Below are 16,152 nucleotides of genomic sequence, written 5' to 3' on the forward strand. Positions count from 1 at the left end.
TTACAGGTGGGCATGGGTTTTTATTTTCAGTGCACGGCAGTACTGATTCTCATCAGCAACAAGCTTTATTGGTTCCAAAAAATATATATATATATATCCCTTTTTCTCCCCCGTCTTTTAAAACTCCTCTTCTTCCCGTCTCAGTGGACAGCGTATTTGAATTTCAGATTTGCCGGTTTACGGCATTTTTTTTTTCCTTTAAGAACCATATAAATACATGCAAAACGTTGTACAGAGAGCTTCAATAATATCGGAACGCAGATACAGATCGGGTGCACTGTTCGGCTGAACTGCGAATTATGGTAACACACACTGGGGCGCACACTGCTGCTTGGCTGTCGCCATGTTTGTTGACGGCATGCAGACCACACTAGTCAATCTTTTGTTTTGTTTGTTTTTCTTTTTTATACAAAAATACCAGTGCTTGTTATACTAATTACTGAAAAAAAGAAGAAGAACAAAAAAAAAAAAAAAAAAAAAAAAGAGAAGAAGAAACTCAAAGTTCCTACCTGCGTGCTGATCGGAAAAGAACAACGTAGATAGATTTGTTGGCACATATATATGGCATATTCACATACGGCATAGATACATATGGGGAGCAAATCTGAACCAAAGGCCAGTTCGGTCACGGGGAGCTCACTTCCCTCCGTCTCTCCTCGTCAAGAGGAAAGGGGACAGCAGGCCTAACAGCAGGGCTGGGAAGGCAGAGCACTGGCACTGAGCTAAATGGAAGGGCGTCTGGTCTATTCTGAGGAAAAGGCTGGAATGGCTTCAGAATAGCAGGCATTTACAAGCGCCTCATCCCCACCGCTGCAGCGGGTGGTCCCTAGATACGGAAAGTGAGGAAGTGTGCACTTTGTGATGGTATTCCCAGGCTGCTTCAATCGTTAGGCAAAAGCAAGCAGGAAAGAAAGGAGGTGAGGCATTTAGAGGTTGCAGGACACATGCGAGCTTGCCACCCCCCCCCACCACCCCGGGTTTTCGGCAGCGAGGTCAACGCTCAGATATAACGGTGCAAACTCTCCCCTCTGACGCTCAAGTGGAAGAAGAAACCTAGACCCTAAAGAACCCACAAGTGTCAGAAGGATTGCTCGGTGGTCTAACACCTTTAGGGATGGGGGAGTCACTTCAGAGGGCACCTATGGGAAGGACCTAGCCCCAAGATTACCACCCGGGGTTAGAACCAGCCTTTGTTTTTTCCACAGAAATCTATCCCCCATCTAATATATTGCACACAACATTTCTAGGGGAGGGGAAGTCCCGAATCAGATCCTTGCACAAAGACTCATTAAGGGAAAACTCCTGGGACAACAGGAGGTGAAAGAACCATAAAAAATGCAACCCCCAAATCAGAGCATCCTTGCAGCCCGAGAGATATTCGTGTTGTGGGTACCACTCTGCCAGCTACTCATCAAGAAACAAAATCCAACCAAGGCCCCTGATCTTAATTCACCAGTCACTAAAAAGCCTGGCACCCATCTCCATGGGGGACATACCCTCATTTTCTGCTGGCTACCCCTTCTTGCTGGATGCTTTCCTTCCCATTCACAGTCTATTGCCCCATTTTTCTAGGTTCATCTAGGATAGTAATTTCCCCTTCTCCCCATCAGACCCTTTTCAGATCTAAAGCACCATATTGGGGGAAAGCTTTAGTAACTTGTGCCATATTGACTCACTGCCAGTTGGATCACTAAAACTGAATAGAAAAAAAACTTATATAAAAAACATATGCACATAAACACTTAAACTTACTCAATTCCATATCAACAAAATTTATATTAAAAAAGTCTAGAACCCAACAAATTTTTTTTCCCTAAGTATAAAGATGGCTGTTTGGAGAAAGGAAGTACGGTGCATTGGTTTTAAAACCAATTACAAATATACTAAGTCACCTGTCATGTCAAACAGCTGGTTATATGCTCCTTCCACAGGGTAACATGACAGCACTTAATTTCGAATCCTTTAAACAAAATACATATGGCTGACTCAAAAATATCAGTTTCTGATCTAAAGAAAACTATATTTTTTGCATAATATTTCTCTATTTGTTTTTTTTTTTCTCTCCTACCACGGAAAACCACAAAAACCATTGAGCTTAAACAAGTAGACGCAAGCTCTCAAGAGTAACCTGTCAGGCACCATGAGAGTCTTTCGGGAGCAGGAATGGTAAAATAGCCTCCAAAGTTTGTTATTGGCTTGTTTTTCAAACTGATCTGAGGTAATAAGAGACTTGACAGAACTAAATCTTCCCATGTACTTAATAAATATGTATGTGCACACCTAACACCTTGGGTGAGCTGTTTTGTCCCCACAGGAGTATTTAAGACAGAGAAAAGATTGCTGAAGCACGTGACCCTTATAAAAACCCAAATCAAATTTGGTGGGTTGCGTAGGAATGGGGATGGGTAGGGGGTATTGTTTCCTTGCTCTTTCTACCTCGGACAGCTCAGATGGAAGGGGTAAGGGAGGAGGGATCTAGAAGAGAAGGCCAGAGAGCACAGGTTCAGGCCACCTTACCGTCACAAGTGGACATTTGGCAGTTCATAAGAGCCTCGAGCCCTACTCCCTACTCCTATCACTCTTGAAAGAGGGGGACAGGCCTCATTTATTTAATGGGAACCGGTAGACATGAGCTAATAATCCCTGCACAGAAGAGCTGACGTCCACATCAGCAGGGATAAAAATGAAGCTCCTGCAAACGTGGCTCCACCTTGTCCCTTTAAGGAACACTTAAAAAAAAAAATCTCCTGGCAAAGTCCCCAACTCCTGAGAGGCAGGGAGGAAGGGGATGCTTTGGGCAGTGTTCGGGGAGAGAAGGCACAGGGCTTTACAGTCGAGCACATTCTGGGGAGGCCTTGAGTGGGTCATGTGGGAGAAAGGGAGAGAGGAAGGAGAGACTTTCAGGGTGGGTCTTTTGCTCCTTCAAGTCAGCAAAATGTCACTGGAGTCCACTTGGGATGTGTATTTTCAAAAGCAGAATATTTGAGAAAGGTTGGGACCTGTTCAGAGACCAGACGAGTTAGGGGCCACGAAAGAGCAGAACAAGAAAGATGAAGGATAGGTCAAAGCTGGTACTTGGGCACCTAACCTCAGAGTGTCTGTTTTTCTCGGACGAAGGGTTTCTCTGATCCTGTTAGGATGGCCCTTTGGCCTCTCCCAAGGCTTCTCAGTACTCACTTCCCCAACAATCAGGTCCTGTCCTACAAGAGCCTTGGCAGAAGGCCTTGAAAGCGGTAGTGGTCAACCCAAGGAGGATTGCACAAGAGTTGGCTTTGATGGTCTGTCTTGTCCTAGAACTGCCAGCTGTCGGTCCTCAATATCCAAGTCCACTTAGGAGGCAGGGCCGGTCTCAATTAATTCCTTTGCTACCACTTTGGGAATAGGAGAACAATCAGGCTTATGGTAAAAATTGCATACCAAACATATGAAAGCTTCATGGTCAAGGCTGAGCTCCCTGGCACTTAGAAATGATACACACCTGACAAGATGGCAGTTTAGAAGTGGAAGGTAACCTGACAACAACAGAAACACATTCTTACCAGCTCTCAATTGCTTCAAAAGGATCTTATTAGCAGAGAAACCTTTCCTCCTCTAAGACTAAACCAAGGGTTCCACTGGGGCCAGAAGGGAGAATGGCCAAAGTTGACTCAATTCAGCCATGTCCTTTCCAATTTCTCAATCATCATGACAAAAAAAAAAAAAAAGAAAGAAAAAAGAAAAAGAAAAAAGAAAAGAGAAAAGAAGAAGAAAAAGAAAAAAAGGGGGAAAAAAAAGAAAGAGTGAAAGTAAGGAAGACAATGGTCACAAAAGACCAAAAGAACCTTGGGGAGGTTTGACTAGAAGGGCAGAAAGAGCTAGAGGGCTTTAGGTGTAAGGTTTGAAAATGGGAAAGTCATTTTAAAAACAACCACTCTATAAGATGATTCTATACATTCCATTCCTATCTCAACACATTTCGTTTGGGGATATTTTCTCTCTCTGAACCCTCAACCTCGCTTATAAGTGGCACAGACTCATAGGGTAAAATCCAGAAGTCAGGAGTTGATGACATATGTATACATACCGGGAAGAGTCTGGGTTGGGGTAGATGCCAAGAGGATTGTCATCATTTCTTTAAAAATACAACTGATACACCCAAGGGGTAGATTCTACCATTCATTACCTGCCTGGGGTTTGACTGGGTCCTGCTACAAACCCCAACTCAAGTTTAAGTTGAAATCCTTGTTGGTCTGTACTCTTGCCTCTTCATGGTCAGGTGGGGGTTCACACATACTTGGGAGCAGCTGACATGACAGTGAAAAGTCCCATCGTCACCTTAGAGATGGGACAGATGAGAAAGGAAATGGGGAAAGCGGGGACGGGAGCCAGAGAATGAAGTTCAAACTGATGTCTCCAGGCTGTGTAGAGGGCTGTCCGCATGGGAGGCAACGATGTGCACTTGGCTGCAGTCCACCGCATTGTTGTTCTTGTTGGCATATGGGGTGACCTCACCATCCAACAGGAGCACCCCAGTCCCAGCCTTGGGAGCCTGTTCGAGATCTTCCTCCTCATGCTCATCCAGGAGTGGTGTTCGTGGCACCTCCTCATCTATGGCGAATTCAGGGTGGGTCATGAAGTTGTGGATGGAGTTTTGGTTCTTGGGTTTCTGAATGCTTTCGTGGAGGGAACTATGGAACGCTTTGACCACTTTGATCTATACCAGGGGAAGGAAAAGGAGGACGAGAAAACACGAAGGTGAGAATTGGCCAGTAGAACAAAGAACTGGTGGTTGGAGGAGAGAAACAAAACCCAAACTACAAGAAACTACTGCTCAACAATCAAAATCAAACACATAAGAAATCACGGAACACCAGGAACATCAACTTCCAAGCACGGGGTTGGGGTGGGGTGAGTAATGGCAAACAACTGAATATTTCAAAAGCTGCATTAAAAAAAAAAAAAAAGAAAGAAAGAAAGAAAGAAAGAAAGAAAAAAAAAAGGTAGAGAACCCAAAGCAAAGTTAGCGTTCCCAAACAATCCATTCTTAAAACGAAACAGAAAACAAAGATTCATTAGTTCTTCTGGATGGAAGGCAAGGGCATTGGAACCAGGTGCAAATTAATAGCCAAACTTAAAAGATGATTCAGACACGTGGCTTTCTGTGTTGAGGCCAAACATTTTGCGAATGTGGGACGGAAAACTCACACACCGACGTTTAGTTATCTGTTTAAACCCCTTAAAGAGCCAAACACATACAGGATATACTTTGGGTGATAAGTGACCATGGATACCGTGCAGCAAGGCAGACAAAACAATCTTCGTTTGTGTTGGCAGCATGCAAGAAATTGAGACTGTCCAGCTGAATGGTTGCTCTTTCAGTCAGGGAACATGCATACGCTTACATCCTGCCACCTCAACCATGTCCCCTTCCCCGAAAGAGAGCAGAGCTCCACCGTTCAGGCCCTCCCCTGGCAGATGGGGAGGAAATGCAGGTATCGGAAGATGCCTTCCTTCTGACTACTGACAGAAGAGGTGGCCTGCATGATTCAAACGCATGTCGTGTCTCTGATGCACAGCACCTGTGCCGGGCCTTGTGGCTCTGTCCAGCTGTTTGTAAGTTGGAAGAGGAGCACGATCTTAGGCGGAGAAGGGAGAGGATGGGACCCGGAGAGAAGGCACCCAACCCGGGAGGCCGTGCTACAGACAATTTGTAGTTTTAACGGGCAGAGGGAACCGCACTGTCCTAGAAGTGTCAAGGTCTTTTTTTTCTACCGCACAAAAAGGGAAGGGATTCAGTCAACTTAGAGAAGAGAGAAAAATAAACAACCGATTCCCATGACCACCTGGCGCCTTGTCCACAGGCACTAGCTCTTTTGGCGGCCTGCTTTTCTGAACCGTAGGCCTCTCGCAAGTATGGTTTAGAACCTGGGTTAGTAGAATCGGGGTAGGGGCAGGAGGTTGGATCCCGAGAGGTTGGAGGGAGAGGCTGGGGGGAAGAGACGGTGGTGGTAGGGCAGTTTTAGTTGTTGGGAGGTGGCTGATTCTAGTCTCGTCCAAAAATGGTTTCATCAGAAAAGAAATGGGGGCAACGCGGGAGAAACTGCTGTGTGGGGGAGGGGCAGGGCGAGGAATGATGAATGTCGGCGTAAGGCACCTCTTCCACCCCTCTGCTGTTGCAGCAGAGAATGTGTCCCTGGAGAAGAGGCAAGAATGTGCACACAGCAGAGACACAAAGAGTCAGGCCGTGCTTTCGGTCATTGTACAGAACCTTTAAGACTAATGCGCCAGGAGGATCCACTAAAGTTGTGTCTTTACCAGCCGAGGCTTTCCTCCATCCCAGAACAGCATGGCAGGACCCACCCGGGACTGAGGGTGCTCAGAGCTTAGAAGGCAAAGGACTCTCTGCCACTGGGTCGGATCAGCTCAACGCTTCCGCCAAGAAGAAGCAAGGAACCTGGGCACACGTTCACCATGCTGAACGGAAAGTAAGGACCTACTTTTCCACCCTGCTAGGACTTTTAGTGACCATCTGATGGGTGAATTTTACCTGTCATGTGCTCTTTGCTCCAGATCTAGGTCAGATCGGATGGAACAGAGGCTCAAGAGGTGGGTTCAAAGCCATGTCACCCCCCTGTAGGAGTGATGGCATGGCCCACGCTTTCCACCTGCTCTTGAGATTTCAAAGTGTTTAACAAGTGCTGCTGAAGAACAGGGACCTTTATGCCAACAGTTGCTTCTCTTCAGTATCAGTGATTTTCAAACTTCCTGCTTCTATTTTTTTTTTTTGAAGCCACTGAATACTTAATGAAAACAACTCTGTGTGAAGTCCAATACAGAAAAGAGATTTTTAAAAACGGGGGTTGGAGTCAGGGTCTGGAGCCCTGTTTTCTGGCTTTTCCTCTCACCTGTTGGGGTGATCAATAACATTGTTACAGGTAAACCGTAAGGGAAATAAAAGTGAATTGGAATGTGTAGATGGAAAAATAGGGATGATTTCTTCTTTGGGGGAGCAAGGAACAGTCATCCGGCTAGACTGCAGGGCTTCTAGAATCTAAAGGGAAACCAGCATCCTGCATAAAGAGCTCAAAGGAAGAGGGGTCAGGGAGCTAGGTGGCACCATCTAGTGGCCTGGTGGCAGAGAGAAGGGAGAAGGGTGCCAGAATGCTCCTCCGCTCCAGCACTGGCCTCAGAGAGTATGTAACACAATCACACAGATACATCGTCACCAATCCACCCCAAGCAGAGGTGGGATCCTCCTTTCTTGATGTCTGGTGCGTGAGCCGTGTATGGGGAACAAGACATAGCTGGTGAAGAGGGTGCTGTGAAAGCCATTGACACTCTCCCCTCGGCCAATCAGCCCTTCCTTCCCCAGTTTTCGTCTCTCAAAACGGCTGGGAAATGACACTTCTGTGGCCCCTGTCCTATGGGTGGAGTCACGGATTGAACGGTAACTCTTTCTCATGTCTTAGGAGTCCCAACCAGGCTGGACTTTCCATTAGGTGTGAGGGTTCAGGGCCACTCTCTGGAGCTCTATGAAGGGGCAGGTGAAGACTCCGTTTCTTCAGCTATATTCTACAGTTTTCTGTTCTCTTTTCAGAAACCAGGGGAAGAGAAGGGAGTAGGGCTTTCCTATAGAGGGAAATCTTAAAGATTTATCTACAGAAAGTTAGATAAATAACTGAATTCACTTAGAGATCTGGAGTGGGGAAGGGGGTCTTCAAATGCGTGACTATTTCTTCTAGGACGGCCAAGTAAGAAGGCACAGCTGGAGAAAGAGCAGGCGTGGCTGTGTCTCTTGACTGATTTTCTATCTTTGAGGGTGTGGACCACACCTTCTACCGGCAACTCCCTAAGAGCCCAATGGGCTCTGTCTTCTGCTTTAGTCTCTTTCTACCTTCACATCGCGGGGACGTCTGCCACTAACCCTTCCTAAAAGAAGGGCATAATTAAAAAAGAACAGATGCTAGTTAGAAGGACAGGGAAAAACTAGATGAAAAAAGGAAATAAGAGAGGAATATGGAAGGACCAGAGAGAGAAGGGTAGGACTTATTTTGTTCTTTGACTGCTTTGGGGCCTAGGAAATATGTATCTATAGAAATATGTATCTGTAGAAAACCCCCTCCTATATGTCACCCCACAACCCTTAGAGTTGGCTGAAAAGACAACAAATAATCTAAGTCTGGTCAACCTGCACAGGTCACAACCACGTGAACCATAGACAATGCAACTGTTCTTTCTTTACCTCCCTGTTCCAGGGTTTGGGTGGGGGGGGGGGGGAGGTTGGAAGTGGGGGAGAAAGAGATAAATGAAACACTCAACTATCTGAAGCTCACAATAAACTTCATACACAGAGACTCCTTCCCCACCAAGTCCCTTGCACTATCAGCAAAGAGCCTTCTCTCACCTCTCTGTGTCCCATCGGGGGAAGGTAAAGTGACCAGGAACAGGAAGGCAAAAGCATTAGCAAGAATCCAGTAATCTACCGAAGGGAACACCAGATCTTAGGTTAAACACTGGCAGCATTCCAATTGACAGTCTGGCTGCAAAAGGGGTTCCTAAAACCTTATACGCACAATAAAACGCGGAGGGCTGGCTACGGCCGACACAATCAAACTAGAGGAAAGGAAAAGCGAATAAAAACAAAACAAAGCAAAAGCTGCTCTTCAGAGATTCCTTAAAAAAAAAAAAAAAGGTTGGAGTGAAGAAAAACATGTTATGTTGACCTTTGCCTATACATTTCTCCTGCCCACATGTGAATTCAATTGGTTTAAAGTCCCTGAAAAGTGAAACCTTAGGGACACTTAGCCCTGTGCACGTGAACTGAACACCTTCTTTTCTTCACACTCAGCTACTCTATGCCAGTATGACCAGCTCACGACAGAGAGGTAGCCTAAGGGACCGACTTCAACACTGGCTCAATTATGACAGATCTACTGGTAAGAAAACCCCATGGGAATGTAGCTCTCTTCATACTCATTTTCAGGAGATCTGAAACTTGCCCCCAAATGAGGCGAGTGCAGGGTTTTCATTGGCCTAAGCTCACATATAACCTTAGGAGATAAGGTTTAGATTCCAAGGAGCAGGAGGAGAGGAGAGGAAAAACATATCCAAACAAAGCAGAACAAACAAACAAAAAACTAAAGTAAAGCAAAACAAACCAACACAAAACTCCAGGAAGAAACGAGCAATGCAGAGGAACAATCAGAAAACAGGATTATTGCCTTTAAAATGCCTATGGTTTAATAGTTTTTCAACACTAAAAAAAAGTAAATAAATAAAAGGGCACACAGGCTGGTTTGGGAGTGTGATTTCTGTCCCATTTTTCTTCCCTTAAGTCAAAGATCAAAGGGAAAAACCAAAAGGAAAAGATAACCACGGTTGGTTAAAGTGGATGCCACGGTTGGTTAAAGTGGATGCCACGTGCTCTCTTGTGGTCATTTTAGCAAATCATGCATCATAATAGACTGTCACTCACTGCCCAGAGTAGGAGGTGGAACAGCAGCAGGAACAGAAGTGGTGGGGGGAGATCTGACTGGCGCAACTGTTACATAGGATGAGCTAGGAACATGTTTTACATCAAGGTGTTGACCCATGGTCTGTCGCTTTAGGACTCCCTTAAAAGAGGCTCCCGTCTGGAATGTGTTAATTACGTCGATCTGCAAAGAATCAGAGAGTGAGACAGCTTTGCTCCACAGTCAGAGAGGGGTGAAGAAAGAGGCAGGGGGCGGGGGTCCTGGAGGGTCAGGGAAGGGGGGTGGAAAGTGCTGGGAAAGGGGGACAGGAGCCGGGGAAAAAGAGCGACATTCCCTCAGACACAAAGCAAGAGTGAGGAGAAGGGGGAAAACCGTTATTTGCATATTATACTTCATTTAAGGAACAATTTGCCGTGGAGTCCAAATACCCAGCCAGAATCCAGTCTTCTCTTCCCTTTTAGCCTATGAAGGGCATTTTAGGTGTGTGGGTGTCCAAATGTATCTAAAATGTAAAGGTACTTCTCCACCCCATGACTCCTGGCAGATAGTGACAGCTTATTCACTGTGCTGACCTGTCCTCTGAAAAAATAAGGCACGGAATTTAAGACACGAGGCAAAGTATAGATTACTGAATTTTGAGGCTCTGGAACCTCTGAATCAATGAAATCGACGACCTGTTTTTGCAGGTTTTGCAGGAATCTAACTCCTGTGTTTAAAGCAAAAACAGAGGCATGGAGTAGCCCACACACAGAGGGCCGGGGTGGAAAGCCTCCCAGGCCACGACGGCTGGGCTCACCTGCTTCTGGGTTTCTTCTCTGGGACACCCTCTCCCGGGGCTGAAACGGACAGAGCCCCTGAGAAGGGAGCTGAGGAATCCAGCGGCCAGGCTCTTGAGTGAGAATGTTACTAGCTGCGGTCACACGCTGGAGATAAATGTCTGACAGATGTCTGACAATGACTCAGTAGCCAGATCCAGGGAGGGGGAGGAAGCTGGCCGGTGGTGGTTAGTGGCTACAAGTCTAACCCACACAAGTGGCCTCTGGTGTTCTGAGTGCTACTTCTCAGAGACAGAGGTGAATTCATGCCATTTGGTTTCCAGCCACGGTCTTGGTCTGGGGCCTGGGGCAGACCTCCCGTCCTTACCCCTGACCCCGAGGTGACAAGGAACAAATCAAAAAGAATTCCTTTCTCCTTCAGGATCTGGTTGAATCATCTCAAAAATGCCCACAGGCTTAATACCAAGGGCTGGTTCCATTTATGTGACTTCATTTCCCCAGGTGGGAAGGTGGGAGGGCAGGCACCTTATGAGTCAGACCGTTCTTCTTATTTTTAAAGCTTCCCGAGAAGCCGTGAAATGGTTAGGGCGCGTTTCTGGATTCAGACCAAAGTTTGAGCTAAACTATCACCCCTTCATCACGTTATATAGTTTTTAGTTCCAGGGGACTGAGGAGCCCAATCCCGTGGTAGGAAAGGGTTTGCACGTGGGGAGGACAGAGCTACGGTGCACACTCCTTCCTTAGTGCCTGTTAGTGTTACAAAGTCCCAACCTCCACAGTGAAAGTGGATCCCAGGGTTACCTTCCCGAGAGTCTAGCCCTTACGTTTCCCAAGCTTCGGCTCTCCAGTGCTTTTGGGTCTCCCTAAACTAAAGGGACCAGGATGGGACAACAGCTGGGCAACACCTGTCACCCCCCAAGTGTGCCGATGAGAATGACAATGAGGACCAACAATCAGATGGCGGGCGTTTCGCTAGAGCCCTGCTGAGGCCGACGGGCTGATGCCAGGAGAGAGCGTCAGGTGTCTGTGACTCAGGTGAGCACAGCCAGGCCCATTTGCTTATGGGGTCAGGTGCACACCGCCAATGGCAGGGATTTGGTCATGGTGGCATCTTCGAGGGTTGCCTCTGCTGCCTAGGCTTTCATGCCATTCTGGCCCAGCTGCCTCAGGCCCCCACGGGGAAAGGCAGTTTCCTAAAAGCTATGCAGGCAGGGAACCGAGAGGTATAGAGTTGAGGGAATGGAAATCGGTAGTGGAGGGGAAGGAAGATCCATGATTCTCAGCCCCCCAGGACAGAAGACTGGCAAGGGGCCAGGAGACGCTGGAACGAGGGAATCCTGGCTAAGAAAAAAAAAATCACATAGGAGGAGGCAGTGACCCTGAAGGAGAGAAAAGCAGACAGGTTATTTTGAAAGGAGCAGACCTGAAGGAAAGCACCGGGCCTTAGAGACGGGAGCCAGTGGCCTGGAAGGGCGGGGGCGGGGGGGGGGGGCTCGGTTTTTGCAGGTCCCGTGGGAATTTCCCTCTCTGGGAGGAGGAGCGCGAGGGAGGAGCCCCCATGTTTCCCTACCTAGCCCTTCCTTCCCTTCCTTCCCATCTCCATCACTGTCTCGTCTGTGGGAGACAAGTTCCCAGCATATTCAGTTGTGAAGGTTCATTTGATCGCTCTTCCCTATGCACTAAGGAGGTGGGCTTGACTAGGGAACTTTCTAAACCATCTGCAAGGCTAATTTTAGAGAGTGAACTTGTTTCTGGGCTCTCCGGCCAACCAGCAGAGAGGAACAGGCCTGCTCTCTGGGGGTGGGAAATCTCAGGACTAGGACAATAGAGGCATATGGAGCAAGGACAGGGCGAGAGATAGGATGACCGGCCTAGACCAGCTCGCCCACCCAGGAGAAGGTGGGTTACCGTTGCTGCGTGGAAAGGGAGGGAACAAAAAGTTGCTGTAGGGCTTCATAGGCGGGGGGCTCAAGCAGCATCGAGGCCATTTTACAAATTTCGAGAAGGGAAAAGGTTTGGGGAAATGATAGCTTCTTCCTTCTTGGGAAGCAAGTCTGAATCCTGCAAAAGATGCTTAGGCAGCGAAAGACTGTTGTCATTTATACACACTTAGCCACCAGATTCCCCACCATGGCCTTAAAGTTTGAGTGGGGAAGAGGATGAGTTTCTTTGGCCAGGATCCCTCTGGAGAACAGCTACGTTATCCTAACAGCAGCTCGAGGATGGGCGTGCAGCGTATGCTGGAGGTGCTGGCTGAGAGCTATTGTCTAACTCCTTCCTCCTCAAGGGTGGGGAAGGACCCTGAACGTCTCCCACCTTGAAGTGAGGTCTGGTGCTTGCAAGAGACCTTACACGGGAAGCTTGCCGGCCCAACGGGAGGGTGGCAAAGTGGGGTTTAGAGCCAACCTGAAGCTAAAGGACTATGCTACCAGTTGGTGCCCTGTGCTCTAGGCCCTCTGACTATGGAGCCCCCGCAGCAGCTGCTGCCCGATCTGTCCTGAAGCAAGGGAGCCCGGGCTGTCCAGCAGCAGTGAGCCTTAGGGAGGGAAGAGATGTCGGCCACCAAGAACAGCTGCTGCCCTCCCAACACCTCCCAACCTGGAGACATTTCTTCTCCCGGAGGGAGGACAGGCCACTAGGAAGAGTACCTGAGTCTGGATGCGGTTCAGGCCCCGGAACCAGAGGATCTGGCCTCGGCGCAGCTCCATCTCCGCGTGGTCAATCTCATCCAGCCCCTCCGCGTCCTTGGTGATCTCCTCTTTCGTGGTGCCATGCCCGGCCTCCTTCAGGAACTTCAGGGATTGCGTAGGTATCGAGGAGATTATCTGAGAACAGGGGCAGCAAAAGGGGAGACACCAGAATCAGGGCGGGAGAGCTGTCACTCAGCTTGCACGGTCAGGCCCCCGGGTAGGTCAGTCTTCACCCTATCACCCATGGTGGGGAGGTAGGCGGTGCCTACCAACTGGCGGACCATCACGAAGGCCTTCTGTATTTGTGGACATACAAAGGAGAACTTCCATTCTGGTATCTGACCAGCCAGCTGCCTGGCTAGTTGTAGACTTCATTCTCCTTCTGTCTCAGTTCTTCCTTTCCATTTTGCCATGGATCTTTTAAGGGAAGTAGAACTGTAATGCATGATACAGAGTAGCAAGGGACAGAGACCAGACCAGGGGGAAGACAAGTCTGGGGACGGGACGGTCACACTGCGTGTGTATGGGCGAAGAGAAGAGTGCAGGAAGGGAATGACCCTCTTCTAGTTACCACAGGCAAAGTAATTCCTGTGTATGACACGGGGGTGAAAGGCTACTAGAGGTTTTCTTGGGCTTGGGATGAGGGAGTGGGTGGGACAGGCCAAGGAGGGAGGGACAGAGGAGTATTACCAGAAGACATGGGGCAGTGGGTTGGGCTTGCAATTCAAAATAAACCACACAGGAAGCTCAATCACTTCTCCTCCACAGACAGACGAGGAGCAGACAGGGTTCGGAGGAGACGGGGACTGTATGAGCGTTCCGATGCAGAGTCAAGTATTTTGAAATAGGAAGAATGTCAAAGTGCAACTTTTGGATGACTGGAAGGAGCTCCGTGGTACAGAAGGGAGGCCATTATCCGGCACCAAGGCTATGTGGCCACACGTGAGACCAGACGCAGACGGGAGTTTCAGATAGTGAAACAAGCGGGCTTCACCCAAGTATAAAAGGGACCCCCCTGATCCATAAACACCGGCAGACAGACGGGGCGGAAGAACTTGTGTTAGGAACTGGGATAGCAATTAATCAGGGAGGCACCTCGGGGATATGAAAGAAGCAACTAGCAGGTTTATGGGGGAAGGCCTGCGGTCCCAGGGAAGGATCTCTGGGGCCACTTAGAGCAAAGCCACCCAGGGGGCCAGATGCCAGTCAGTAGAGAGTGGGGGTCTGCAAAGCAGAGCTTAGCCCGGGTCAGAGATGGGGATGAGGGGGATGCACACGGTGGTCATAGGGAAGGAACAAAACTTAACCAGATGTGATGATATTGTTATGATATTAATAGCTCACTCTTACTGGGTACTTATGGGTCCTGGACATTGTTGTGAGTCATTGGCTGATCAACAACGATGAACAATGATCCTATTATCTTAAGTTGAGGAAACTGAGGCACAGAGTGGGTAAGACACTTGCTCGAAGTGATTCAGTTTGTAGAAGGGAGATGGGGATTTAAACCCGGGTGGCCGGTACCAGAATCTATGCTCTGAACTGTGTGATCTGCTTCTCTAGAGACCTTGCGAGTCTGGATATATTTTAGATGAGGGTCAGGCATGCAACCCAGATGAGGTCGGGGTGAAAAACAGGATGCTGGGGAGCCCTTAACTATGGCCACACAGTGGGGCGCCTGGGTGGCTCAGTCAGTTAAGCGTCCGACTTTGGCTCAGGTCATGATCTCAACAGTTCGTGGGTTCAAGCCCCGTGTCGGGCTCTGTGCTGACAGCTCAGAGCTGGAGCCTGTTTCAGATTCGGTGTCTCTCTCTTTCTCTCTGCTCCTCCTCCACTCACACCCTGTCTCTCTCAAAAATAAACATTAAAAACAACGACAACAACAACAACAACAACCAGACAAAAACTTTGTCAGCACAGCAGCTCACAGCCAGACTGTGGCTTCATCAGAATAAAGACTTCTGCTTGGTAAACTCTTCTGCTTCTAAGACCCTCAATCTCTTTTTTTTCTTCTTAGCAAAATCCCATTGACAATTTCCACTCCCATCTCAGAGAAGCTAAGGGACGTGCCTGTCTCTAGGCATGGTTAGAGAAGAGATCCAAAGCCTCTGAAGGGGTGGACACTGATCAGTCCCCTCTGGGATCCTGTAAGATGGGAAGATCTTGAAAGCTGTGGGTAGGAAGGGGTGGGAAGGAGAAGATGACGGGGACGATCTGGGAGTCCCCGCGGTGCGTGTTCCATCTCCTCTAGAGGAAGGGGCGTCGCCGGCTGTGTGGACCCACACGGCGACCCTGCCGGTACTCACCTGGCCCCACAGCAGTTCTCCGATGCCAATGAAGAGACACCAAAACCACTGAGACAGGGTGAGCTTCGTGCAACTGAAGGGTTTACCCCCGAATTCCACAATGAGAATCTAGAACCGAGAAAGAGGCAGCCTACCGTCAGGTTGATGGGTAACAGGTAGCTAGCTGTCCAGCCAAGGCCATCATGGCCACATCAACCCCTGCCCCGTGATCCCTGTGGTGCAAGCCCTGATCGGCTTGTTGGAGAAGGAGAAGGAAGGAAACCAGAAGAGGAGAAGGGAAGAGAGACACAGTCTTTATAGAGACCCTGATGGAGGGACAGATATCGTTACTATGACTATTATTAAGGGACGAGCTGGCGATCCAGGGGGGCTGGAGGCTTCTTGTGACTAAAGCCGGTGGGTGACAAAGAGAAGGTGAAGGGATGGAGAGGGGGAATTGAGGAGGGGGGTAAATAAGGGAGATACCTGCTGGGAGAGACTCAGGAGCCCTTTGTCATAGGGCCAGCTCAGTCTCCTGTATCTGCAGATGTTTTAGTCTACCTCTGACTAGGGCAAGGAGGAAGGAACCCAATCCTTCTACCATCAGGGCAACTGTGCCCTTGACCCCAGTTCTACAAGAGGAGCCTAAGTCAGGCTTATGGTCAACCGCATGTGAACCACGTACTTCTCTTTCTCTGTGAAGTGCACAGCATTTTCTGCCACGAGCCCCACGTGAACAAAGGGGCAGGGACAAGGGGAGACCCCGTACAGCACGTATTTGCACCTTTCACGCGTGCTGGCAGGAGGCATGGAAAGGACCTAGGAGAGTGGCCCTCTCTTTGGTCACTTCGTGAAATTTCTGTGTTTTAGAAACATAAGCAAAGGATCCCACAAGTCTTATTTGATTGGCTACTGACACGTTGCCTTGCCCTGGAGCACCTGACCCAGC

The 16,152-nt window shown here is 48.5% G+C and overlaps 1 protein-coding gene across 9 annotated transcripts in view; it reads right to left on the reverse strand.

The window, feature by feature from the left end:
• ATP2B4 (ATPase plasma membrane Ca2+ transporting 4) overlaps positions 1 to 16,152 on the reverse strand; it is a 97,466-nt gene continuing 81,314 nt past the window's right edge. For 4 of the 9 annotated variants that reach the window (XM_019432263.2, XM_053909028.1, XM_053909029.1 and 1 more), the window contains 3 exons: positions 15,225 to 15,332; positions 12,877 to 13,053; positions 1 to 4,693 (listed from right to left, as the gene is read on the reverse strand). In XM_019432263.2, the coding sequence (XP_019287808.1) occupies positions 4,379 to 4,693; positions 12,877 to 13,053; positions 15,225 to 15,332 (600 nt within the window). In that variant the 3' untranslated portion in view covers positions 1 to 4,378. Of the gene's footprint in view, positions 4,694 to 9,454; positions 9,636 to 12,876; positions 13,054 to 15,224; positions 15,333 to 16,152 lie in introns of all 9 variants that reach the window. The other 5 variants (XM_019432327.2, XM_053909030.1, XM_019432323.2 and 2 more) reach the window with 4 other exon arrangements.

Source organism: Panthera pardus, unplaced genomic scaffold (assembly GCF_024362965.1).
Source record: "Panthera pardus isolate Hobbes unplaced genomic scaffold, ASM2436296v1 HiC_scaffold_21, whole genome shotgun sequence".
Taxonomy (NCBI): domain Eukaryota; kingdom Metazoa; phylum Chordata; class Mammalia; order Carnivora; family Felidae; genus Panthera; species Panthera pardus.